The 27,770-nt window shown below is 42.6% G+C and overlaps 1 protein-coding gene across 1 annotated transcript in view; it reads right to left on the bottom strand.

Moving 5' to 3' along the window:
- Window positions 1–27,308, bottom strand: part of fam20cb (FAM20C golgi associated secretory pathway kinase b) — a 46,027-nt gene extending 18,719 nt beyond the window's left edge. The window contains exons 1-3 of the mRNA XM_070851781.1: window positions 26,588–27,308; window positions 26,177–26,352; window positions 22,069–22,147 (exon numbers count right to left, since the gene is read on the bottom strand). Coding sequence (XP_070707882.1) covers window positions 22,069–22,147; window positions 26,177–26,352; window positions 26,588–27,099 — 767 coding nt within the window. The 5' untranslated portion in view covers window positions 27,100–27,308. The remainder of the gene's footprint in view (window positions 1–22,068; window positions 22,148–26,176; window positions 26,353–26,587) is intronic.
- Between the last annotated feature and the right edge of the window lie 462 nt (window positions 27,309–27,770).

Raw genomic sequence — 27,770 nt, 5'->3', positions numbered from 1 at the left:
CTACATAATTTCTTCTTAAATCCATTTATTATGGTATTTTCAAATGAATAATTGAAAAGGGATTCTCATTATGGAGTGTAATCCTAAAAAGGAAGTCGGCCTCTTAAGTTCGAAGCCTCACCTAAAGTGTCCCTTACGTCTCTGCTTTACACTCGACTGCCGTTTTCTCCATCATCTGTGAGCTCGTTCTCTACCGCTCTGAGCTTTCCTCTCCAGTGTGCGGCAACAAAAGCTTATGGTATGTCACTACATACAGTACAGGGCTACTCATTTACAGCTTCGCAGCGCTGTTGCTGTCTCTCTTTTTGTCCACCTCTCTGCAGTCAGCTGTGCAGAGGGAAAGCCTTTTACAGCTGTGTGTTTACAGTGCACACGACTCAGGACCACAGGCCATCTTCGCACACTTTGTTCGTCAGGTCGCACTATTTCCTAATATGACTGTTAGAATATTCAAATCCTCACAAGCTGGTTATTGTGCAAAAATGGCAAAGTTAACTGCAGGCAGGCTGTCAGGTTGTACTTTGCACTTTTCCAATAGACAATCTGGCCTCCTCCAGCTATCTGTGGAATGTAATATCTTAGGAGATGTCTGAGACATGGCTGAGCTTTGTCAGAAGAACAAGAAGTGAAGTTTTAACCCTGGATCTTCGTGTGTTCATTATTCAGGTATCTCTTGTATACACTCAATATATACATGAAAACCCCCTCTTTTTCTTGTAAAGAGAAGCTAATACATTAAAACATTTTTGATGACTCAAATAATACTTTGTCCAGTCAAATGTGCCTTTTTTTGCGATTCGTTGTCTCATGGGTCACGGCAGCCAGCTGAGCAACATCATGGCACGATGGATCCCAGTCAAAAATGTATTTATTTCTCCTTCGTCCTGCTTCTAAACTCACCACTGCTCTGCATACGTCTGTATTTGCCAAGTCACGCCCTCTTTTGAGCGATCCAATCAAACCTGAGGAATGGGATTTAAATCCTAATTATACTCCAGTAGTTGTATATGCCATTTCAGGAGGTAATCCATCACATTACTGAAACTTAAAGACGCTCTAACTTCTGCCGCACTGAGACCTTAAAAACTCACACAGCGTGAAATCAGCGTCCTGATGAGGACACTGGTTTAAGATTGAAGATGTCGTTTTTTTTTCATGCCACAGCATGGGTGAAATTTGGCAGAAGAATTCAGAGATAACACATTCATAACCTTTGTGGGGGTTCTACATTCATTCATTTTCACATCCTGCATGTTGGATCCGCCAACGATCCAGCCGAAGTGCCCTGTCTGCTGTACCCGAGAGGCAGCTTTGCTTAGCATCATGAATGCGAAGCTATATGAAAGTTAATAAGATAAAGAGGTGAAACGATTCGTTCGGAGTAATTACATTGCAATTCTTCAGGCAAAAATAGAATTTCATTCTTTATATTAAATGTGAAAACTTGTTTCAGGTGATCTTTAAAACTGAATATCTTAGACTGAATGAACTAATACATTGATTGGTCAGACATTAATTGATTAATCTGGAAAATAATCATGAAAGGCAATCATGAAAACTGTTAGTTAGTTGCCATCCTGATGAAATTTTAACAGACTTTCTTTACGATGCTGGCATCACATCAAATACAAAAAAAACATTCTATAAAATGAACAGCAGAGAACAGGAGACACACTCCGACATAAACAGAGAGGTGCATGAGATGAAACCCAAACCAATTGCTTTCATTTTCCTCCCTGAACAACATTTACTGCTAATTATCAGCTGCTCTGCCCTCCTCAGCTTCGGCCCTTAGCACTCAAAGCACGTAGCACACATCCATCCCCTCACTTCTCAGGCCATTCTTCTCCGGTCCTATCTCCCTCTCCCTGTGCACACGCAGGCTTCATCTGCCTGTAACCAAAACAGCACAGGAGGATGCCGGGGAGTCGCTGGGCCTGATGGGACAGCGTGAGTTCTGGCGCTTTTCATTATTCATGCCCGCCCTCCTCCTCGTCGCAGTTTCTCTTCTTCCTTCCCTCAATCCCCTCATCCGCCCTTTTGCTCTCGCAGCGTGCAATGGATTTATTAGAAGGTATTACCAAGAAGGCCCGGTGTTACTGTGCTTACATCCTGATGGGCACAATGCAGGAAGGAGAGGAGAGGAGGAGGAGGGGGGAGAGGAAAAATGAGGAGACGGATACTTGGAGGGGAGGCGGATCAGACATGGGAGGAAAAAACATAAGAGGGTAACACAACGGCAGCACTCGTGAGAGAGGAGACAGGAAAGAAGAGGAGCAGAAATCTTCAAAATTGATTTTTTGTAATCTCTGCCTGCAACAAAACACACAATTATGTTGTAATGACGCTGTGGTTTTTATCAACATGAGTACTGGCCTGTGTTGTCATGACTGAACCTGTTCTGCCTTCTCTTTTTTCTCTGACATTCAGTCCATCCTTCCATCAAAGCCTCTGTCTCTTCCTGTTCGTATAAAGATGACCAAGCCTGCCATGTAGCAGACCTCGATGATTGGAGCCGGACTGTGTGCACAAACACACACATTAACACACTTTCACTGCTCACATGTTGATGAGCTGACTTTTGTAAATCTGGGCAAAACATTAATGATGACCCAGTCAGAATATCTCCACACAAGAGACTGCTCATTCCAGATTATGGCTCTCTGTTTGACACAGTTTAATGGCACAAACACACACTGCCGACGGGCACCGGTAATATTAATCTTCCTTTGAAAGAGTGGCCCAGTCACAAAGCACACGCACGCACATGCACATATTCCCTGAGGCAGCAGAGACATGGATGCACTAGTGTATCTGCATATACTGTATGTCTCGTTTGCTCATTCATGTGTATGCAAGTGCATATTAGTGACACACGCACACTTAAGATGCTCCGCCGTGCCATTTGTGGCATCAGAAACAGAGCATGAAAGCCCCAGAAAAGACACAGGACTTTCCTAAGCTCATCAAGAGCCTCTCTGATAAACTGCAGCTTACTGTACCAGCATCAGTAGCTGCTGGAGGCTACACCACTGAGAACAAAGCCACGGCTCTCTACGAAACATCATACAGGCCAGCGCCATCCAAACCCCAGAAGAACCTCTCCACCGTGCCACTCATTGTGCCACGGACTTATCAGGCCATTCCTGAATAGGACGCGCTAATAGAATTATGAGCAGGGAATGAAAGGAGAGGAGAATGGCAGCGATGTTTCTGTTGAGAGCGGATTCGTTTCCAGAGACGACAGTCTTGTGGACATATGTTGTAGCCATTGTGCAGATTCCAGTCAATATGGCCGTGGCTGACACTAAATGAACTCCCAGGCACAGAGTAAGAGCACCCGGGGGAGTCACATTCACATTTGTGATTGGGGAGCAGGCGAGGGAGAAAGAGAGGGAGAGATGTGAAGTGCAGGCAGTGCTATTTCCAGTGAGGTTTGATGCTGAGTGAGCAGGTGGAAAAGTAGAATTTCAAATCGTACAAACACACACACATCTTCATGCTGTGGAGTGTACAGTGATGCTTGTGGGGTGTGGGTGTGTGTGTGTGTGTGTGTGTGTGTGTGTGTGTGTGTGTGTGTGTGTGTGTGTGTGTGTGTGTTTCCCCGGGAGAGATGCTGAGGCCGAAGCAGTCTGGAAACAGCTGGACATGGCTGATCAACGCTGGTACACAGCACAGGACTTCACACTGGAGTCAATCAGCTCAGCAGAGTCACACAATGTGGTTTAGAAGTTTATAATGCACTAGGGTCCTTCTCACATGATTAACTCTGTCATAAAGAGCTTAAGGTCATTTAAAATGCATTTACAGAGCGTATATGGCTTAGAAATGTCTGTTTTTTAATGGGGTTTGATTCCAAACACAGATGGAAAAAAAAGTCCCACCGGAAAAGAATTTAATTAAGAAGGACATGAGGTGCAAAAAATCTCTTATGTGTTATTATCCATGTGTTATTTATACCAAGAGTTGGTATAAAATAGGAATTCACAAATAAGGCTCATCAAAAAATGTCTGCTGGCATGAAAATTACACTCAAACTCAAAAGGAAAAAATTCTCTTTGCAGCAGGTTCAGACATCTTTGCTGAGTCCAGCTCCCTCTCTACAAAGTGCTTGCACGCTGCTATTTAGAAGACAGCTTTGTATTTTGCTCTTGCCTCTCAGCGCTCATGACCCAGCATCAATAATTTGGGCAAATAAGGCAAATTACAGCATCTCAATTAGAGGGGGACATCGTGTTCTCCTCCATTGCAGCAATACTTTGTGACTGATGAGATGTGAATATTTTCACAAATGTCAAAATATGTTGTTATTATATATATTTAAGGGCTTTATTTAAAGCTGAATGTAAATTTAGTAATTTCCTTTAAATTGCCTTTTTTAACTTCAAACCATCTGTCGTAAAAAGGCCCTCTGTAGTTTATATATACAGTATGTCTTTATGTTTGTATGTGCAGGCAGGGACAGTATAGGCTGCCACGCTGCACTTCAATGACTCAGGCTGACACACAAATGGCTCCACAGGGCACTCCCATTGTGAACTGGATGAATAACAACATTTGAGCACATGATCAGGTTTTCTATGACAAACCAATGTCCTTGGGGACATGCATATGGCAAATTGGAAATTTCGTTATCCAAACATTTAAAGGAGCCAGAGCTAATCTGATTGGCTGAGATTGACCTCAGTGAGCACAGCCAAAGTACCACAGTTGATAAATTACATCTCAAACTGAAGCAAAGAAAAACTCTAGTTGCAAAAAATGAAAATTAAATAAGGTAATTGTAATCACTTTTTTTCCCATTCAATCATGCCTCGATATCAATGTGATTAACATTCATTTTCTTTTATTTTGCTCTATAAAGTATCAAAAACATTGAAGAACGTCCATCACAATATGCTTGAGCCCGAGGTGATCATCAAGTGTCCTGATTTGTCTGACCAACAGCCCAGAACATAAGAATCTTACATTTAAATATCACATCAAATATTAAATTTACTACAATGTAAGACCAAGAAAAGCAATATATTCGCACCTGGAACCATCAAAAATTAGGCTTTCTTCACAGAAAATGGCAAATTATTAACTGATTGAAGGCTGGTTTTTCAAAAATGTGCACACAAAATAAAACATACCCAGACATACCCAGATTTTACTCCACCTCTACCTTCTCCCGTTTTATAACATTACATCATGTCTTAGAGCAGGTTGTATGACCAGCTGCCACACCCAGAGTGTCTGCAACCATGTGCAACCTCATTCGATGGACCTCTTCTGTTCAAACAGCCAGTCTCAACATCAGGCAGGACTGACAACACAGCAGCGCAGCAACCCTTCTGACTTTAGAGGGCGGAGGAAGGGCAAAGATGAGAGCGAAGACACTGTAACCTCCTTATTAACTAATCATTCTCCACACATAGGGATGAGAGGTGTGCGCTTGGAGGTATGTGGTGATTGAATAATGCCCCCCAGAGCCTTTCTGTGCACTCCAAATGGCCTGGCTACATGTAGATGCCATCAGATTGCCTCTGATTGGGGCTGAAGTCATCCCTCTCCTCTTCTTGTCTTTCATGTTGGCTACATTAGTGACAGGAGAGTAATCAAAGCTACCATTAATGCCTGGCCATTTCCTCTGCCCTTGTCATGCAGGCCCACAGGGCAGGACTACGCTTCCACTGGACTGAAGTGCAGTGTGGGGGGAAAGATGGCTCAAACCAGCTAATGGATTTTCCTCATTTCCTGTGGCTTTGGACTTGAAAGAAAGCAAAAAAAAAAAAATCACAAAGATGTTGGTGATGGTAAGTATAGTGATTTGTTAAGAGTGCTGATCTTTTAATCACCATAAACTCAAGTGAGAGATGTACAATGCAGCAGCCCATCATTGACCATGATGGTTTTAATTGTGGGAGTCCACACTCAGATACAGACAGGTTTATGTTTTACAACTGTCAAGAACATTGTATTCTGAGAGTTGGATGAGAAGATCATTATCATGATCATGTCTGTGCGCTAACTATGATGTTACAGCCAGGAGATGGCTAGCTTAGCTTAGCATAAATAAATGGAAATGAGGAAAACAGCTAGCCAGGCTTTGGTCAAAGGTAAAAAAAAATCACCCCACCAACATGTGTAATGTTGCGATTGATCTCTCTGAATTAATCTCCTAACACCAAAGCACGTGGCGGCATAGGACTTTAATCCAGGAGATTGCTGTTTGTGTCCCCTGTGAAACCAAAAGTCATTTTAACGTCACCTATGTAACATAACTTTACTTCACTTCCATAACTAGCATACTTATTTCAACCCAAACCATGATCTTTTCCTAAAGCTAACCAAACCTAAGCAGTTTTGGTGCCTAAATCTAACCGAACTGCAACTGTCTCACAACATTACCCACATTTTTATTATTGTTGCTATGACGACAAAGGTCTGATACGACTGTCGCTGGTACTCTCTGTAATGACATGACATATGTATGACACAACGAATATTACGCTTTCCGTGGTGCGGGCATGTAATTTTAACACATTAGGTGCCACCACCAGGTAATGCTCTTTAAGCTAAGCTATGCTAATCACCTCTAGCGTCACATAAATCATATCGCTCAAAATAACAAACAAGTTTTCAAACGTCTGGTTTAACACCAGCTGCATCATTACAGCTATCACTGATATTCACTACAATTGTTCCTGTACTTGTTATATTATCATTATAAAACAGGAAAACGCATTAAATGCAAATTCATGCATTTTAAATGAAAAACTCACTAACCTGATTATGGGAAGTATAATAAGATGAATATGTAACCTATCTATAGATGCCATTAGGAAGAAATGAAAGACTTTTCTCCCCGTATTCGCCTGTAGTGCCGCACTTCATTCACAATGTCTGACAATGAGGACAGAGTGGAGTTGAATTAGACATAAAAGACAAACCATTCATACATCCGTTAGCAGCACCCCATTAAATCCAGTTGAGGTGGCTCATTCTACCAGGCAGCGCTTCATCCTGTCTGCCTCCTACGTTGTCTCTATCTCTCTCGCCCTCCTTCTCTCTCTCTCCGAGTCATAGAGCACACTACAAACTACTAAAATGCTTTTTTATGCCTAATCTCGTGGTTACTGCCTCAACTTGTGAGTTTTACTTTAATCAACCCTATCTTAAAATTACACACCATCCACAACACCAATCCCATGCAACCTATGTAATTAATTAGTATTGTAAACCCCAAAAATTCTTTCTTGTCTCGACTGAACTTTATTGCTGAGACAATTAGTCTAATTATACCGTTTTCCGCCTGGCTAAGAAGGCGGTGGCATACCACTGTAACAGGATCCAACTTGTGTGCTTCTGTGTGTCTCCCCTTTTGACTCACATGTTATTGCAAAAGCAGAAACATAGAGATTGTGTAAATATGTGCACCGGTATAATTTGTCAGCATGCTGTGGTAGGCGACTAGCATGTCTGATTTATGACACACATATCTCTGTGGATCACAGTTCACACCTCATGGCTAAAGTAATACACACACGACAGGAACAGAGGAGAGTTTCAGCTGGTCTTCTTCTGTCGTGTCTGGAGAAAACCACTGAGAGGCAGCGAGGGGCTCGGAGTCTCGGAGTTTCAGAGCTACGAACGTTTTGTGAGAGCACTGACTGATGGGAGCGAAACCCCAAAAAGTGGGTTAGCAGAGAGAGCAATGGTAAAAGAAAGAAATAATAAAAAGCTGGGTGGTGAAAAAAAACATGAATCAGCAGGACACAAATCAAAGGATTTGGGAACACTTTAGCAAAGAGCAACGAATGAGCGAGGGGGAGGACAGGCATCAAGGTCTGGTGAGCTGTGAGTGACTGCAGCCAGGGCCTGTGGTGTCCTGAAAATCCAGGGCTGTGTCTGGTAAATTGGTGGGTGGGGTACATGGTAGCTGTTGATAAGCAGATAGAAAGCTGGGCTCAGCGCCTATAAATACACTATAAATACACATAGGGAAACCCTGGAGCCATGGGACTAGAATGGCAAGGGCGCAGAGGGAGGGAGGTAGGGAGGGGAGGCTCCAAACTGGAGCGCTGCTGCAGAAATATTCAGAGGGAAACAGAGAGATGGAGATGGAGGAGGGACGGATAGAGGTTGTCTTGAACTGAGAGTACAAATCAGATGGAATGAGGAAGGTATCCAGGAGATTAAGAATACAAGAAACTTTATGATATGAGTCACTTCTTCTGTTATGTAAGACCCGTAGACGAAGGGTAAGGGCACATCTTAATCGTCCAACCTCAGAGGAACCCACCTCTTTTTTTATTTCACCACCACTCTAACCTCACAAATGCAAGAGGAAGCCAAATGGATGGATCCTGCTGGAAAGTACAATCCAAAACTGACCTTGTTAAGAGTTTATAAGAACTGTCTGGGAGGCTTTATGAGCGGGGAAAAACAAGTTTTGCGAGAGGAGGAGCAATAAACGACAGATTCAGATTTTCCAGGGTTGTGAGGGCTGAAGGAGTGTGAGCAGAAGAGAGGGAAGTCGCGGGAGAGACCAGGAAAGGAGCAGCGTGAAGTGAGCGTGTTTCTCCCAGCTGAATCACTCATATCATATCAGGAGAAAATGAGAGGACGGAGGTGTTGTTGAAGGGAGAGAGAGAGCGGCGCTCTCCTCTCACTTTCCGTTCCCCCAAGACCAGAGACTGAGAGGTGTGGCTGGAGGAAAAAGGAGTGATGGTGAAAAGGAGTGACGGGGAGAGAAAAGGGACAGAGCAAAACATGAAATGGCCTAAGGAGGCTTGCAAAACAGAGAGGTGAGGAAACAACACTAAAAGAAAGAGTGAGGATGAGCAGCAAGAAAGATAAAAGGTGCTGACTAAACGAGTGTGACCGTGGGAGATATGAGCTCATGCTGACAGCTTTACCATACCAAAGATATTAAAGGACAGGTTCACAGTTTTTATAAGTCAGTCTTAAAACAACACCCACTGATATGAACGCTGACACAGTTTTTGGTCACTGTAAACATTCCTCATCCATAATCCTCATTTATGTAAAAATTTAGTTCAACTCAGACTAATGTGAAGCTCCAGCTGTTGCTGAGTGAGACAAAATTGAACACAAAAAGTGTGAACCTATCCTTTAAACTAAATGGGGGAGCAGCGTTTTAGGCACGCAATTCTTTAATCCACAAATGTTCATACGGTTTTTAGGTTGTGTGAAACAGATCAGTTTAGCGTATCTCCTACTTTAGCAAAGAAACTGCGCAAGTAAAGAGAAAGACAAGCACAGCAGCCAACTGGCCATCAAAATCACAAACTGCTGCTTAGTTCCTTGTGTGCTGTCACACATTTTCCAACAAGAGAACCGAGCAGTAAATCCTCCTGAAACATGCCAGTTTCTCTTCTGCTCTGAAAAAATAAACTGGCTTAAAATGTAGCAAGTAACAGTTACGAATGATGTACATACAGTGACAGACATGAATGTTTAATTTAGGAAACCACAAAAAAAAAAAAAAGATGGGCACATTTGCATATTTAATATTCAGTCTTTTTTTTTTAAGCCTGTTGCACTTAAACTGCAGCTCTTCCATTACGGCAGAATAAAGGAGTGAATATTGGCTGAGAGCTCAAACAAACTCCTTAATGTTTCCTTACACATTATGACAGATGTGAAAGCCCCTCTTCAGACTGACTAATAAATTATGAGTTGTCCTCTTATATTTAGGAGAGGGAGTGTTTTGGATGGTGCAGGCTACATGTTTAAGTGGTCTGCCTGCTTGAGTTGTTCAGGAACAGTGAATTAGGGGAGGACATGTGGAATTAAAGGTGAAAGCCCTGCCCCGTTCCAGACGCTGGGCTTTGATTTTGCCGGATCATTACTTTAAATGATGAGGCAGCCACGCCCCCTCTGAAGTTCGCTCGTGCTCGGGCGAGAGCTGAGACTCCAAAGCTCATATTTGAATAAGCGCTCGACAAACACCATAAACGTCCCCTCCCCCTCCCACCCTGAGTTAACTGAACGCCTCGCACAGCATCACAGTTGGTAGGAAAGCGCTGTCTCTCTCTCTCGCAGCACACTAATCCGTGCCATTTTGCCAAGCTGCTTTCTCCTCACTGGGCCTAACAATGCTGAAGTCACTTTTCCTCCCTCTCTCTCTCTCCCTCTCTTTTTTTTTTGCAAACAACAACAAATCATAATCCTTTGGTGAGCCCGACCATATGGTCTTTTCTTTATCCTTTCTTTATCCACACCCCACTGACATTAATAATCTGTAGGTCTGCGGAGGCTGTATAGGGCCAAAACACTCCCAACATTCAAATAATCCTACTGTCATTTTTGTACTCCTTGAAACTTAAATTCTCATCAAAATGCTGAGATGGTATTATTACCACCTGGCTGTGCAGTTTTAGCATCTTTCAGTGAAATAAGGGGTGTTTTCAGTGCATTTAGCTGGTAAAGAGCCAGACACTTCCCTCGGGATAAGATGGAAACAAAAACAGAGCTAAAAGAAACATGAATATTAGACTTGAATTGATCAAGTGAGAAACAATAACACAACTCCAAATGTATGCTAACGTAGCTCCGTATCTGTTGGATGTATAAATAAGCTACTGTTTGGTAACAAGTGTGCAATGTCAACGTAAAAGGCTATCTATGATGTTAGGTTTGCAGTAGGTCCAATTAGCCTCAGTTTCCAGCCACGCTGGTGGCTGTTTTTTTGCAATCTGGTCATACTACGTTATTTCAAAGTCTGAGTTGTGTCTCCGAGAAGAATGTTATTTTTGACACACTACAGCTTGCTGCACTGCCCCCTAGTGGCCAAAAAAATCTTTAAAAACTGCTTTAATAACTTCTCGTATAAAAAGCATTACAGCAATAATCTTTCCATGAATCTGTTTCAACTTCAAACAGATAAGGCATTTGTTTTGATAAAAGATGTCTAATATATGTTCTTCTGTAGTCAATTTATCTTGTAATTTCTGGGAAGATAACGTCATATTAATGCATTTTATCTCATTTCTGTCAAATTACACAATGGTTGCTATTTGAGTCGATGTAAAATCTGATGTTAGTTGATGCTTTTGTTTCAGCGATGAGTACATTTGCATTTCGTGCCAATAGAGCACCCAGAAACTGTAATGAAACTGAATTGTTATACACAGTAAAGATTAAAGAGGGCTAATAAAAAAAATAGGCATCTCAGTCTGAGTATATTATTGTGCCACTTAAGCAGCACATTGCAAGTTAAACAAATTACATGCTGCCATCACTTTGGAATGATGCTCATTTCTAAGACAACCAGAGCTGTTTGAGTGCAGAGACAGTGCAGCACAGTGCAGTACAGTACATCCATGTGAGGTAACAATTCATGTTGAGACTTGGCCGTTGTGGATGGTCTTTTAATCTTTCCATCTGAGTTTGGTTGCATCACTTGTTTTGACTATCCAACCTCCTTCTTTTCCTCTGATGAGGACGTCAGCGGTGACGCTTGAGAGGGTATCGGCAGACACTGAATTGTAAAGAGCAGACTACTTTAATCAAGCTCATAGAGTATGCAGCAGTATGGAACAGATGTTGTTTAATCTGCATCTATACCATAGCCAGAGTGCTGACAGCTGTGGTTCACACAACCTCTTTCCCACCGTAACCTTAGTCTGCACTCTGCTGTTTGCTAATTACGTATCACAACATGTCCTCATAATGCCACGCTCCTGAACGCCTCCCTCAGAGGGCCACTCTTCAGGGGGAAGAGAAAGCCTAATTAGACCAAGTGTCCATCTGCTAAAAGGGAGAGGTGGAGGGTGAGTTGAAGAAATGCGATAAATGCAGAAAGAAAAAAAAGAACATGACGCCCGAAGACCTTGCGGTGCTATAATTAAACCTGACAATCAGGAATGTTGGAGAGCGACGGGTGAACATGGTATTTTACCTCCTGCTTCATTACAGTCTAATGATCCCCCGAAGGTGTTTTCCCTGACACTAACTACAGCTTATAAAAGGGATCAGCTTCTGCCGCCGGGACGGCGTGAAGAGACGGGGAGCTTTAATGGCTACAGAAGGTGAGGACAGAAAGCAAGGAGGAAGATCACAGGAGAAACCTTGAGCTCTGCAGACCAGACTGGAGCTTCACCACACTATAAAACGCTGGATACTTCTGTAAAACTAGAGCTGTCTCGCCCCGTGGCAGGGTAACAGATACTGTGTGTTTTATATGAACCACAGAGCATGGCTGTTTCTTCAGGCCATCACAGCTCTCACATCAAAAAAAAAAAAAAAAGTTACAGCAGCGAACATTTGGTTCGCTTTTTTAAAGGTATGTCTGCCCCATTCAGAACATCTCTCTGTAACTGCTAAATCAAAGCACATTCTCCCTCTATAATTAATGAGATTAACGGCACTTTCACCCAAAACGTAGCTGGAACAGTTTCATCAAACTCTGGGAGCGTTTACAAGTTTATTTGGCCAGAACATTCAGGCTCAAATAACTGAACCAAGACAGGTGGAAATGCTTCTTCCAAGAGGAGTATGGTGCTTTTTCTTTAGAAGAGAAAATGTATCTAGGCCAACTGCAGGAAATAACCCAAAAGGTTTGAATGGTACACGAAGACGGATGTTGACATTTGATAGCCGGCAGCTGAGCAAAATAAACTGCAGTCAGGACCGAGGCTCACACTCAGTTATTCCTTCACATGCTTTTAAGTGGTATAAACAGCAGAGAAAGTAAATGAGTCCATGACTTTTGGCTAAAGTTAAAGGGACTCGAGTTAGTTTTATTTAGATTCACCCTGCTGCTAAAATCTCTAACCTCGTAAGATGACAGGTTTCCAAAACTCCGTCCAGTAAGCGACTTGTGAGTCAGTCTGACTTTTTGTTTACAAGACCTGGTTTGCTTGTAATCTTGCAGCTGGAGACTAAATGAACCAAAGACAAAAATGTAATAAAATTAACATGAATTGGCCTTGCGAAAAGCAGCTTAGGGTGTAATCACACCATTAAAAGTGTAAAGAACAATAGCTCTACATATTTTTATGAGGTTCATTTTTAGCCTCTTGAATATTCAGTTTGTAATCTCAGCAATTAAAAAAACACTGGTGTTTCCATTTAGCTCAAGTATGCAATACCAAATACGGGACACTTGACACACGTGTCCCTCTCTCTCTTTGTTCATTGACTCTGGGAGGACATAAAAGGCACATTTCCAGTCATGAAACACCCTCTGTGCCTCTGCTCGCAGCATCTGGTCTTCAACAAGAGTGGCAGCATGGAGGGCCGGGCCCAAGCCAGATGCATCAGTGTCTGCTGTGATTGTCACATCAGCTGTTGAGGTGTACTGTGTCCAGACAGAGAGCAAAGCCTGCCTTTGAGTGACAGCTCCTTCAAAGCAAAGAGACAAGATGACAGATGGTATCAAAGCCCGCATTCCCGCAGAAACACAAAGCTGGATCAGGTTTTCTGAAATGTTTATGGGTAAGTCATTAAGCTTCTTTTTCATTATTTCTGATACACAATGAATGAGTTTATCAGGGATGAACTGAGATTGTGATGGGCCAGGAACAACTTGCCCCTGAGACTGCAGAGAAATGGCAGCACTGCATGCATTTAAAATGCATCTGTGTGTGTGTGTGTGTGTGTGTGTGTGTGTGTGTGTGTGTGTGTGTGTGCAGCTCTGGCACATACACACTAACGTGCACACACAGGCACGCACACACAGATGGCAGAGGAATTTAGCCGAAGCTTTGATATGCAGATTAGGTGCTGGCTTGTCATTTCTGCTGGCTGCAACACTGTTGTTATCGTTCCTTCAGCGCAACATTAGAGCTGATAACATTTACCTGAAGGGGGCAGTTGACTGATAATATCGTCAAGACATTTCTGCTCCTGGAAGGCCTGAGCGAGGGCTGCGTGTATTTGCCATAACGGTATCACTGCAGAGTGGTGCTCATATGCACAGGCACGCACAGGAGTGTTAACACACCCACACATGTGCAGACCGATCAGCACACAGAGACAAAGAAATATGACCACTTTCTGTCTCCTAGGCAACTACAGTATGAATACCGTGACCGTTTGGAACGCTGTATGTCCAAAGTCATCAGAGGTGGCGGTAAGACTGTGACACACACACACACAGGCACACACACACACACACACACACAAGCGAGCACGCGCAGACCGAGATCTCATTTCAGCGACGGCGGTGCACAGTGACAAAGCCGTGAGAAGACTGAATGATGCTGATGTTTGAGTTTTTCGAAAGTGAAGAAAACAGGGTAAGTGGTAAGAAGGGGAGTGGATGTTAGCATCTAACAGACATGTCAAACTTAACGATTATGCTAATCAACAACACTGATTAAGATTGGCACCGTGTGTTAGAATTCATTACCAGGGGAAAAAAATCACTCTCTTAATAATATCTACATTTTACATAAATCATGGTGGCTGAGTACTGTAGATGGCAGAATGCCAACAGTACATTAACAGATTATTACAGTGGGCTACTTGCTCATGTGCAGCTTTTTCCCCATCCCCACCAGACCGTAGATTAGTTGCATAAGCTTCTGTTATTGAGTGTTCATAGCATGTTTATCTACAGTATGGTGGGCCATAGGTCTGCACTGCTTATCGACCATTAGCATGACAACTTCTGCCCGATTTTAAAAGGTTTTTATCAGAGTGGGCCAGTTTAGCCTTTATCTTTAATTAATTGTATTGTATTTCACAGTTGCACATGCTCACTAAATAGGTCCTCAACCGCTTTTATATCAGAACATAAAATTCACTTAACACAGTTTGTGTGTTTTGGGGCTTGACCGTCTGGTTGAATAAAAAGCAATGACTTACTGGAGCCATACCACTGAATAACACAATTTTCATCGATGCCCTATGGCACAACCTTCTCTGATATTGATCATTTCAGTTGTGCTACTTTCTATGAAAACAGAAGAGAACAAAAATGAGCAGGAACCATGTGAATCCAGCAAAATGGAAGCTTTGTCTAGCTCTACCTTGTTTCACAGATTACATCTATTTAACTAACATTTTTCTGACATGGGAGTCATTTTAGCACCCTCTAGCAAAGGTTTCAGGGTGAATTTGTTTTTCCCATTGTTGTTCTATAACTTTTCCTCCATCCCTGTACATGTGCTGAGACCAGACAAGCTAACACACGTATGGGAAAAACACAGTGTGGCTGTGATCTACATGGGATGCAGTGTGTCACGGTCTCTGCAGGAAAGACAGTAAGGGGGTCAGATTACTGTGCCTGAGGGCTCCATTTGATCATCACTCACCACTGCACTCTGAAAAATATGTTCAGCTACTGCAAATTTCCTCTACTGCACATGTGATGACTGGTGTGTGTGTGTATGAGTGTGTACCGTACTTGACATGCTTTTAAACTTGAACACACATTTTTTTCTGTTCCTCCAAAAATATTGCCAAAATCACTTTAATTTCTACTTCAGCACGAACTGCACGCACAGAATAATACCCCGGTGAAACAATTATAGCATAGGGGGAACAGTCAAAACATTAAACGTAGAGCAGCTCAGAGCCTTAAGTGCTGCTAAATCACACATCTAACAGTGGCTGTAATTTAAGATTAATTATTCAAATGTTTTCCCTACCAATAGAATTGGTGCTACAGCAGAAATGAATAGGACAGAGAATATTTCCTGAGGTCAGCTGGTGCATTTACAAGCAATTATAATGTTCCAGTATTATTTATCATTCCCAAGTGGTCTGTTTAGGATGTAGATCATGTGCACACACATATTACTTTTAGAGTCCAGGTGGACTCATTGTCTGATTATGGGAAACTTGAACGCGATAGCTGGGAGAAGATCTACATTATGAACGCTGAGATACAAAGATGGAGAAGAAATTCTTTTTCACTATATTCTGAATATTATGTGTATCTCTGCATTCTGGGACACTTGTGATTATAATTTAAGTATGCTTACATCAGATATAACCTTTACTTGAATAAAAAGCATGTAATACATGCAAATATATTCACAGTAGATCTCACTGATGTGCATCCTACAGTATTGTATGTCATAAGCGCGTTCAGTATAGGGTTTAACTACAATATACACTGTTTAAATGCTTTACGTCATGGTTCAATGCAGCTGCCAAAATGTGTGTTGCACAATTTCCAGAAATGTGGGCCAGCAGTTTGAGGGTTAACATGGTACTTTCTACCCTCAAGCTCTAGCGTTTCCACTGTGCTGCTGTGAATTTCCTCTATTTCCAAACAGAGCTGCACTCATCATCTGTGTTCTGAATGACTTGTCCTGAGGCAGTTCATCCCTTTATTTCCTGACTCAAAGTCAAAGCACAGGCACAGAAGACCTTGCGAATACAATATCACACAGTAAACAAGCGCACAAGCACACACGCTGACAAACAAACAACCAAATCGACAAAATATATAGAAAAAACAAGGGGCAAAACAGAAGGTTGGTCCACAGAGATGTCAGTTTGCCTGACATCCTTTTGTTCTACAACACACAGGAACAATCGCTGAATTGTCCTGTCTTTTATCAGCCTCACAGTGTTCAGTCTTTGCCTTGTTTGAGGACAAATCTGGGCAGCTTTAAGCAACGATAATAAGGGTTTTTGCTGAGACATGCCCTCCCTATCTTCAAACAAAGCTCCCTTAACCTTAGTCTTTCACCTCCCATGGCTGATGCAGCTTGATGATACAACATCAGCTCTTATACGCAGCCAATTTCCCACTAATATTTCACATTTAACACAGACATTTCCTCCAGGCTGTTATTTGTGCTGCTGTCAATATGTTATTGACACAAACGAGGTGACATTATGTGGCTCCCGTCTCTTGTCTCCCCGATGTGTCAATCAAAAATTACTCACGGACCCGACTCAGCACAGATATAGATCGCTCAGTGCGGAGGAGCAGCAGAAGGAGCAGATATCTCTTCTAGGAATACTGGGATCGATTTGCATATGGCTGAGCCAACAGTCGGCTGATTGACAAGCGATACAATTAAGTGGAACCGAGAGGAACGGAAGGCCATCATTATATCAATCACCAGGCCTTCCCCCGCCTTCCTTCGTCGATCATCTGCACTCATGATCTAATGGCTCTGAGACTAATCTCACTGTAAATATTACAATCACATCTCTCCGGTTCACACAAGTACAAAGTCATAATGACAGATAAACAAAAAGAAAAAGAAATGATAAAATACTGTTTTTGATTTCACTGTCACTGTTCTCTACACAGACATTCAGGTTCAAAGTACACATCATATGATGAAGGCCTATTTCAGTATGCATAGGTAGTTGTAACAATAGGTCACTGTTGGTCCTTAAGGTATTACATGCATACCTTTCTACTGTACTAAAAGGTATTTGGACATTTCTGACAGCAAAAGCCACATTATATGTATTAGTATTATTTGAACTTGAAGCTAAGCTTTTGAAGGTACGAAATGTTTTGTTGCTAGAGCAGTCCTCCCAAAGGGACTGTACCTTTTCAAAGAGTACAATTTTTTCCACAGCACAACAGCGTGCCGCCATGGGCTATCAGTCCAGACTCAAGCTGTAGTCATTTTCTCATAGCTGCTGGCCAGAATGATCGTAATTGCTGACACTTTTGTCAACATAGCATTTAATTGGCCTTGTAAGTTACAGTGAAACCCGCTGATAGTGATCACGTCTGTCTAGGTCAATAGTGGATGTTTATTGTGAAAAAAAAAAATTTTTTTTCTTTATTTCTCATGCAGATTACCACCTAAATGGCATTTGTATATTTTTTTAACATGTATATAAAGTAACAGACAGCTTTGCAATTTATTACATTATGTGTTACATGACCAGGCATTATCAATTCACTATCATTATTTAAACAGCATTTGTATAGGAATGAGGAATGATCCATATAAGCGGTTGATAACTATAACCATGATCATTACAAGCAGTTTCCACTGTATTATTGAACAGTATGGTCAATAAAAAAGCCAAGAGATTTCAAGATAGCATTGTGCATTCACGGCTGTATTAAGCCTCATGAACAGCAGTAAGTCCTTGGCGGACATATTTTTTGCCTGATTTGTGAAGGTTGTTGAGGACACACTCAGCCTGCCAGGAAAAGCCGGCACTATGAATTAACCACACTGTACAACAACTGCTGTACAAAATGCTTGAGTTTCTATATAAGGTATATATGTTTTTTTTATTTAGTTTCTATATTAATGATCAACCATATATCTATCCAGAAATTATTATCCAAATGTATGCAGATGACACTGTCATTTATCTACATGTTAATTCTAAAATGCAAGCTGCATCTTTACTTACAGCAGCTATAGAGAATAGCAGATTGCTTGATTACTCATGTTTAAATTAATCTAAGATCTAAGACATCCTCCTGATATTGCAGAAAAGAGCAGAGGGTGTAGGACTTTAATCTTATTAAATATTTAGGTGTGATTGTCAGTTCTGTCACAATACTTACACAGAAATTAGGGCCACAGTTCTATTATTCTTGTTGGACAAGAAGACCAGTTTTATCACACTGTGTTATTCGTTAGCTTGATCTAAATGAAAGAGTGATTGTGGTAAAATCCCTGTACCTTGTCTTCTAAAGGCCCATATGCTGTATATGTTGAGGGCAATGTAAAAAATCTACATGCTTTTACCCTCATATGTTTAGTAAAAGTCTGTTTTAGGAAGCAAAAATTTATGGAGATGCTGCAATTCAGGAGTATTTGGTCCTGGTCACAGGCATAACAGGATGCAGAGGATGATGAAGATGATAATTGAACTTAGTCATCAAACTCAGCATTAGTCAGGTTACTTATGCAGTTGTTATGACAGACAGCACAACCATTGCGCTTTCATCTGTCTGCTTAAGCAACACAGAGTTGGGCATCAGCTAGGGTTTCTAGTGCCATCACGTGAAGCCTCTCTGATCCCAAGTCTTAACAAATACTGAACAACAAGAGTGAGGTTAGACTAGTTACGAGTGGGTTTATTCCATGTCTGGAAAAGCAGGCCGCAGACAGCCATTTAGTGGGCTGATTCATCTCTGTTACATCACAGTGGACAGTCAGGTACTATAAGCCATTTTGTGGTGACTCAATACAATAGAAGCTGATTACTTCTCTGACACATAATATGTGAAATCACGCTAAGGTGTGTTTTACTTAAGAAGACAGCCAACCACCACAAAACAGAGGCACTGACCACAATATCTGATCATTCTTTCTCTCTCTGAGGAAAAAAGAAAAGAGAAAGAGAGAATACTTGAAGGATCGATACAGCAAGCCTGTTAATAGATTTCTTCATCTGTATCGTTCATTAAAGAACGTGCAAAAAATAGAAGGTGGATTGCAGAGATGGGGGAAGAAATGATGGGGCACACTAAGAATGAGAAAAAGACAGAGGGGCAGATAGACAGAGAGGAGAGGGTAAGCAGAGAGAGGATAGGCAGCGAGAGTGCAGGTTTCCACTGATATGGATGGTTGGAGGGTCGATCGTTACCCAGACGCCGCATGCATGCCTGCCTGCCTGCCTGCCTTCGTTCGCTGCCTGATTGCCTGGCACACATTTGCATTAGAGTTGAGAGGAGCCGAGCAGAAGAGCACAGCCGGAGAAGTCTTTGATCTCTCAGCCTCTGTCTCTTTGATGCACCATGTGGAAACACACCAGCAGATTTGGGAACTAGGAGATGATGTTGGGTGTTAAGTGGATGTGTGTGTGTGTGTGTGTGTATGCTGGCGTGTGTGCATGTGTGATCTCTGCGAGGGAAATGATGTATGTAGCTGGAATGACTGTGCAAATCTGTCAAGACCTTGATTGCAGGCCAAATGAGCACACACATGCCAGCATGGGTTGCCCTATTTTGTTAAAGTCAAGTGCATTCAAGCAGGAGGGAATGAAAAAGCCCCCATTCACTCTTCAGGATTATCAAACATCACGGCGGCTCTGACAACCACAACTGTCAAGCAGCAGATTTACATCCAACCCCATCACCCCATGCTTTTCTCAGAAATGTCATTTCACATTTCCGTCTGGGTTCAAATTTGAGCCAATGCACCGAGATAATCTGTGGATTTTGACTCTGTGAGTGTGTTGACAACACTCTCTGCCCACGTCTCCTCCTCTGTCGCTCTTCCATACTCCCACGTTTCCTCTATTCCTTCTCTCCCATCCCTTCCATCCTCTCACCTCATTCTCATCTCGTCATTCTCTTCCGGGCCTGTCAGGATGATTTCAGGCTTGTTGCGTCTGGCCTGACTTAGTGTGGTACGATTGAAGCAGTAATTACAACAGTCTCTGAATAGCTTTTCCTCCCACGGAAAACCTCGCTACCTATCATCCACAGGCTTAACCCTGCTCTCCATGCGGACATGTAGGGGCCAGACAACAGCCTGTGTAGAAAACCATTAACCCACAATTAAATTACAATCACCATAACAAAGGACGGGTGACATTTAAATCCACCAATCGAGGAGGGATTAGGAGTAAAGATCACTTCTCTTGGGATTGTTTAAATATGACAGTGTGGATAAAGGAAATGTGAATTAATCAAATATTACACAGTATCTACTAGTGGTGCAGTTTTGGGTAGACTTATCTGCTCTACAAGTTAAGCCAAAGTGTATTACAGGGTGTGCAGAGGTAAGCTGAGGTTCAAAAGGAAATGAAAGTGTTGCTTTTCCGCCTCTTCACCTCTTTATGTGAAACATTAATGATATGATGTAGCTCAGTGGTTGGATGTTCTCATATCACAACTGGAAGGGCAGAAGGACATGAGGTAAGGTACAGAGGCTTTGGATCACAACAATCCCAGCAATTATGTCCCTGTATATATTTGCATATTCAAAGATTTCATGAACCAATATGGAAGAAATTCATGTCTATAAGGCATTTATATAAGGCAAATTTAACAAGATGCCACAAGTCTCGTCATGCTAGCGACTGTGAGGCTGCGCTTAGGCACAGGGGTGCTTACATGCTAACATGCTGGTGTTTAGCAGGAATAATATTTACCATATTCACCATCTTTATTTAGCATTGTAACATCCGTTAATTAGCACCATATACAAAAACTATAAAACTGAGGCTGACACCGCTAGATGCAAAGGGGATCAAAGTTATTACAGCTAATCCTTATGAGGACATGAATCTGTGTACCAAATGTCACAGTAATCCGGCCTATAGATTTTGAGACATTTGACTAAAAACCACAAATGTCAAACTTTCAGTGGCGCAACATGAAAAGTAAGGGGATCACCAAAGTCATTAACATTCATCCTCTGAGCACTATGGATAGCTCCACTAAATTTCTCGCAATTCATCCAACCACTGTAGAGATATTTCAGTCTGGACCAATATAGCGGACTGAAAACATGGCCCTACAGCCACACTTGCTATGGTGTGGCTGTAGGGCCATACTTACAATTAACATTAAATAATACTGATATGCAATTAGCAACAATGCAAGTGAAAGTAGTTCCCAAATTTTGTTTAGACTCCATCGGGCTATAACCACTACAAGCTGTAGCACGCAAATCACGTGTGGACAGCAAGACAGTGACATCTAGCTGACTAGATCATTTGATGTTATCAAAACATAGAAAACTGATCAGATGAATCACTCATGAAATGACACAGCCAGTGCTGCCTGCAGGCTGAGGACCTCCAACGCGGCCACTAAACGATGTGTCGTGTCACCTGACAGCCCCATGAGGTGAAATGCCCTCTCAACATTTGGCTCTGACACAGCAGAACAATGTCGGCTTTCAATCGAATATCAAGGTTGTGCTGAAATGAAAGCAATTTGATATAGCCAGAGAGGAGAATGAGGAAATGAGATTGATGTTGTGAGGAGAATGAGTAGGTGGTGGGATGCAAAAAAGGAAGTCAGTCAAGGTAGAGAGCTGCATAGATGGTGTTTTATGCTGAAAAGGCACTCAAGCTTTAACACGATACGAAAGAGATTGCTTTTTCTTAAAGGGAGTGGACCTGCCGCTTGTACACCCTGCCTGGCAGGGGAGAAGTGATGAGGGGTCAGTTTAACCTTAATTTTTGCTGAAAAGCAAGATAACTTACTTCATGGGTTTAAAGAGAGCCTGGCCGTAGTTCTGGAAAGTCATGATGAGCTTCAGCTGAGTGCCTCCAGACTTCATCGCTGTTGAAACAGAAAACAATACATTTACTAAAGGCAACCAAAAATATTTTACCGTCCAACCAAAGAAATGAGCTGTACTAATAGTAATTCTTTACTGTGCTTTGACATAAATGGCCAATATGAATAGCTAGACAATAGCTAGTGATGGCCTTGTCTTGCTGACCTTCTAAACTAGTCAAACTATAGTTTTTAGGAAAGCTAATCAAGTAGCCTGCGGACTGTCCCACATCGTACTGAATATCTGAATACACTCACTGCTTTCAATTATTTTGTGTTTAACATTTGCCGGTAAGTTTGCAACTTAGCCAAATTAAATTTGCATTTACTTTAGATCAAAATCGAACTATACTTCGATCTGCGACAAATTAACAAGATGCTACACACATTAGGAAGCAACTAATGATTATAGAATTCCAGAAAACTTGCACAAATTCCCCAAACTGAATGTGATGTTTTTAAATCCACCCAGCAGCCCTAAACCTAAACATTTCAAAAGTACAATGATATAAAACAAAACAAATCACCACAAATCCTCACATTTTTTTAAGCTTAAACAAGTGAACATTTGTTGATTCTGCCAAATACATTTAAATTATATGATTAATTGTTAGTGTGGCTCTGTCTAGGTCTAGTGCAATAAAACAATAAAACTCAAAAATACAAAAGTCAAAGACTAGCAGACATCAGGCTCCAATGCTCCATCCAAAGTCACTAACAAGCACAGACACAGCCTGCATATTAACCAACCAGAGGTGAGAGCTCAGTAGGTTCTTAGTGGCCATCTTTAAGAATTCTACTATTACACTACAGAGCTATAGTGAGTTAAATTGAAAATAAAAATATCACTTTTTTTTTTTTACTATTGTATTAATGGCTCAAGAATGAATCAGAATTGTTGTTGATTACTTGACCTGTTGATTAACTAATTTATTAAGTGGCTCATTGCACTCGCACAAACACATTAGTTAGTTAATGTCATACAAAGAGAAGAAAGTGTATATACACACGATGAAACTGGACGACACTCTGTTTGTATTAACTCTAATGTAATTATGACTGACACTGATTTGATTTCACATTTTTTGAGACATGTCACTGTCAACCTGAAGCCGGAAACATCACTTTCCTCTGCCATCTTGGTGAAGTGCAGTGCTGTGTATGGAAGCTGGTACATGTGTGCAGATCTATGTTAGTGAGTCTTTGTGTGTGTGTGTGTGTGTGTGTGTGTGTGTGTGCTATGAGTGCTGATGTCACAGTGTTTGTTTGATGGGAAGGGAGAGTGAGGGGGTGAAGGACAGCCAGTGCTCGCCCGATGCTCTCTGTTCCTCCACTGTTTACTCTCTCTGTGTATTCTCTGGAGGGTCCATCTCTCTGTCTCTGTCTCTGTCTCTCGCTCTTTCTCTCTCTGCCTCTTTCTCTTTCTAGTCATCCTTCTATCCTTCATGTGTTTGGACATGATAATGCAGTCCAAAGGCACTCATGGGACTGGGCTCGGTGCTGGGGCGAGGACTACACAGGGCTAAAATACAAAGAAAATTGAAGAAAAAAAAAAAGAGCAGAGCAGCCACCGTGCCTGTTATTTTCTTCCAAAGATCGATTGCGAGCAGTGTTTTGGTGGCCTTTTGCCAAAGACCAACCTTCTCAATCAATGCTCTCATTTATTTTTACATATGGGAATCATGAGGACAAGCAAAATGTTTACAGCAACAAAAAAATTACAAGTGAAAAGATCAATGTCCACCTGACCTCACCTGCTGCTGTGTGACGCTGTGTGTGCTGCAGACATTTTAAATAAATGCAAATGTTATAACCATGCACGCAGAGCAACTGTATGCTTGGACCATGAATGTTAACTTTAATTTCAACCTCCATTCACAGTGAGCGAACCACGTTTGTCAAAACTAGCTGCAAAATTGTTTATCATTCCTTTTTTATTCGAGCTCTGCGCTGCAGCCATCAAAGCTGCTTTCACTGACATCTGTAATAACATCTATCAAATCTGCTGCTTTTGCACACTGTGTGTTTATTGACGAACGCTGCTCAAAAGAGGCTATAGTGTACAATGCATCCAAGCACTCCTATCCTTAAGTTTAGATAATAACCGAGTGCTATTGGCTTCCATTGGTATTCTGCCCCGGGCCTGTGTTAAGGCTCTGTAATTACTGAGCCACCATGTATTTAGCTGGCTAGAGACGCTGAGAACTGCTTCCTCTATCCACCCAGCCCGAGAGACCGAAAGCAAGAGGGAGAAAAATCTGAGAAAATTAGAGAACATCTGGAGTGGAAATACAGAGAAGAAAGAGAGTGATTCTTCCTCTAGTGACCAAGCATGGATGTTAGTTTTAAAAACAGCTAATCCTACTCCCAGATAAGTATTTAATCTTTTGCTATAGGCCAGTTACAGTTTTGTCATTGGCAGACCAACCTGAAATCACTTTTTACAGCAAGAGCACGATGTGCGACCTTGAGTCGACAAGCACTCTTGGAATGTGGGAGCTGGACTGAGCCAAAAAGGAAGACAACCCCCCCCAAAAAAAAAGAAGAAGGAAGAAAAACATCAGTAGATTCCCTATAACTGCCCCGGCATGGATTATCGCCTCTGTCAGGTATCTTCTTGCACTTGCAGCGAAGGCTTTGAGGCTTTCTGTAGAAAGCTGGATTTACCGTACGAATGTCAATCAAAGAAAAAAGCCACAGCTTGTTTTTGATTTGAATCAAACCGTGATGTGGAGCTGTGTGGTTTGCATCGAGGCCAGGTGTTCTCTCAGGCTTGATGTATTTTGCTGAGATGCCTTGTGGGGGATACGTGAGAGAAGACTGTGGTGTTTTATAATTCCTTCAGCCTTGTAAAGGCAGGAGTGTGCAGGCTGATCAGATTCAGCACTGCTGTACGATAGCCTGCAGCTGACTTCCATCTCCATGCATACCTCTGTGTGTGAGTTCATGTAGTCAGTGCCTTTGGCAGCTAGTGCAGCACAGTTGTCCGTCTCTTAGCAGCACCTCATCTCACTCTTAACCTGTAGACCCAGTTACATTAGAACCACACACTCCCCTGTTTGACTCAGTAGTTCCAGATTGGGCTGTTTTCCACCCAACTGGGCGACGTTTTGTACCATTTGGGCCGCTTCTCCTAACAAAAACTTGTGCAAACAGCCCAGTCAGCCACTTCTTCTCTCTAGGCATTATGACTGAGACTGACGGGGCACTTATTTCAATAGGATCAACCTGCGGTAACTGAAAACTGATGACCAACAAAACTAAATGTCATTTCAGTTTCACTTTTCTTCTTCAAATTGTTATGCACTTCCAAAGTCATAGCTTTGTGATAGAAGCCTTTTAAAAGCTTATGTCTGCTCATTTTAATTCCCGTAACCATGGTTTTGGGTTCACCTAATTAAATTAATAAGGCAGAAGACTGGAGGTGCATCTTCTGCATTTTTTCACTTGTACTCTGTCAGAAAAAAATGTCAATTTTCAGTGTGCTGCATTTTTATTAAGATCACAATTTGTCGATATATATATGTGTGTGTGTGTGTGTGTGTGTGTGTGTGTGTGTGTGTTATTTTATCTAAAATCATATCATTACACACTCCACTCTGATTGGACAAATAGGCACAGGTTCAAGCCACAAACACAACCAATGTCTGTGTCCGCCTGTAGACAAGTGGCCTGTTAAAGTGTCCTTCATCAAGACTGGACTCCCACTAGCTGGTTTATTCTGGGTCGCCGGTGATGTGATGTTGATACCACAAAGGTGGGTAAACTAATCAACCTGCAGCCAGTGTTATGTGCACGCAGTCACTCATATGAGCGTATATTTGACCATCCTTAAACCTCACCACACCCCACGCACATAGTTCATGATGACTCACATCAGCCTGAAAGAGGGCAAACTGTGTTCTGTAACATCAGCTTGGTGTCAGTCAGAGCTGAGTGTCGTCTCGACCCTCCACCTGTGCACTGAAGCCCTCCTCTGCTGGATGCTGTTGCCATCCTGTCACCTGCCTCTTTGTGTTTTTTATGACTCACCCACGCTAGTGATCCTCTGGGTGACCAGGTCCTTCAGGAGAGCATCGATGACCGGGTTGTGTCTGGAGTACAGCTCGTATCGATTAATCCCAATGTGGAAGCGGAGCCAGTTGGGGTAGGAATCTGCCGCCAGCTCCCCAGTTGGGCTGAACTCATCCATGTTGCCTTCAGCATTCCTGGATGAGAAGAGGAAGGAGGGACGGGGGGGTGTAGGGAGAAGGAGACAAAGGATGGTCAGAAGGTTTTATGTAAAAAGTGACAAGTGTCCTGCAACAGCCCATGAGCAGCACAGACTCATAATTACAATAATGTGATGGCCCAGAACTAATGTAGGCCTGTGAACTATTTATTTATAGCTTTTGTTGCTTTAGAGTTGGGATGTGCTTCAGGATTGCTCTCTGAGCACTTTACCATGACTGGTCCTCTGCTGCTTTGGGATCAAATCTGATGTCCGTGTTGACGTTGAACAGCGTGTCCTCATCTGTCAGAGGTGGCGTGGATCTTTTATATAAGGGGTGCTCAAACAGAGCCGACAACCTTGAACCCTTAACCGGCATGTTCTTGGTCGCCGTGGCGTCCTGGATGAACTGTCTCTTCCTGTCACCGCGTAGCCCGTGATGCTCCAGCCTCCTGAACGCCTGCGTTTTGTCGCCTGTAACCGGGACCCCTTCCAGGGAGTGGGAGGAAACATTGGAGCTGGGCTCGTTGCTGAAGTCCTGGAGGATCCGCAGGGTGTGCTTGTTAGGCCAGCCCTGCTTCCCCCAGCTCTGAGGCTCCTCGCTCGGCGTGTGGGAGCAGGAGCAGCCGCTGTTGCCGTGCCTCTCCAGCTTTGGTAACAAGTCTATCATTATATGCATCGAGCATGCAATGAGGAACACCATGAGGATCAAAAGCCGGAATTTGCGCAGGAGGATCATCTTCATGGTCTCCCTTTTGAGCAGATGTGAGTATTTACTGCAAATGATCAGCACGCAGATGAACAAGCTGACTACATCGCTGATGATGTTTATTAGACTGGACGCCAATCTAATGAAATAAACGTTAAACACGTAGGATCCATCTTCACTTGCCGTCTTGAGTAAATGATTCAGTGTTCAGCCTTTGTATTTTCAACATCAGAGTCCTGCTTTATCCGCGCGCGTGTCCAGGCGTGATCTCAGAAGCGCAAAATCATCCGCAAGCGTCCAGGTAAAACAGGTCGAGTCGGTTCAGACCAGCGGTCGATTTGCGCAAGCCACATCCTCTTCACACTCTCCTCTCTCCCGTCGACCACCAAATGTGTCAGAAGGAATACAGAGAGGCAGACAAGTGGTTAGGATCCAAAAAGCAGCTGGGAAAACGATCCGATAAACGTGCGTGTCCAAGTGGTTCGATGGCGCGCGTCGGTCTCACCATCCGACCGCGATCCTGTGCGGGGAAGAGCAGCCGAGGATCAGCTGGGACTTCAGTCCGGAAAGTACAGCGCTTCACATTTAAATGCTTTGAGGGAAAGTCCCCGGAAAGTAGTCGACGCGCGTGCACTCATCCACCTCGGCCATCCAAGACGCGTAATTCTGTCACACCGAGTTCCGACTAAATCACCCGAGGCGAACCA

Source organism: Pempheris klunzingeri, chromosome 20 (assembly GCF_042242105.1).
Source record: "Pempheris klunzingeri isolate RE-2024b chromosome 20, fPemKlu1.hap1, whole genome shotgun sequence".
NCBI classification, from domain to species: domain Eukaryota; kingdom Metazoa; phylum Chordata; class Actinopteri; order Acropomatiformes; family Pempheridae; genus Pempheris; species Pempheris klunzingeri.
This window is presented reverse-complemented; position numbering and strand designations above follow the sequence as displayed.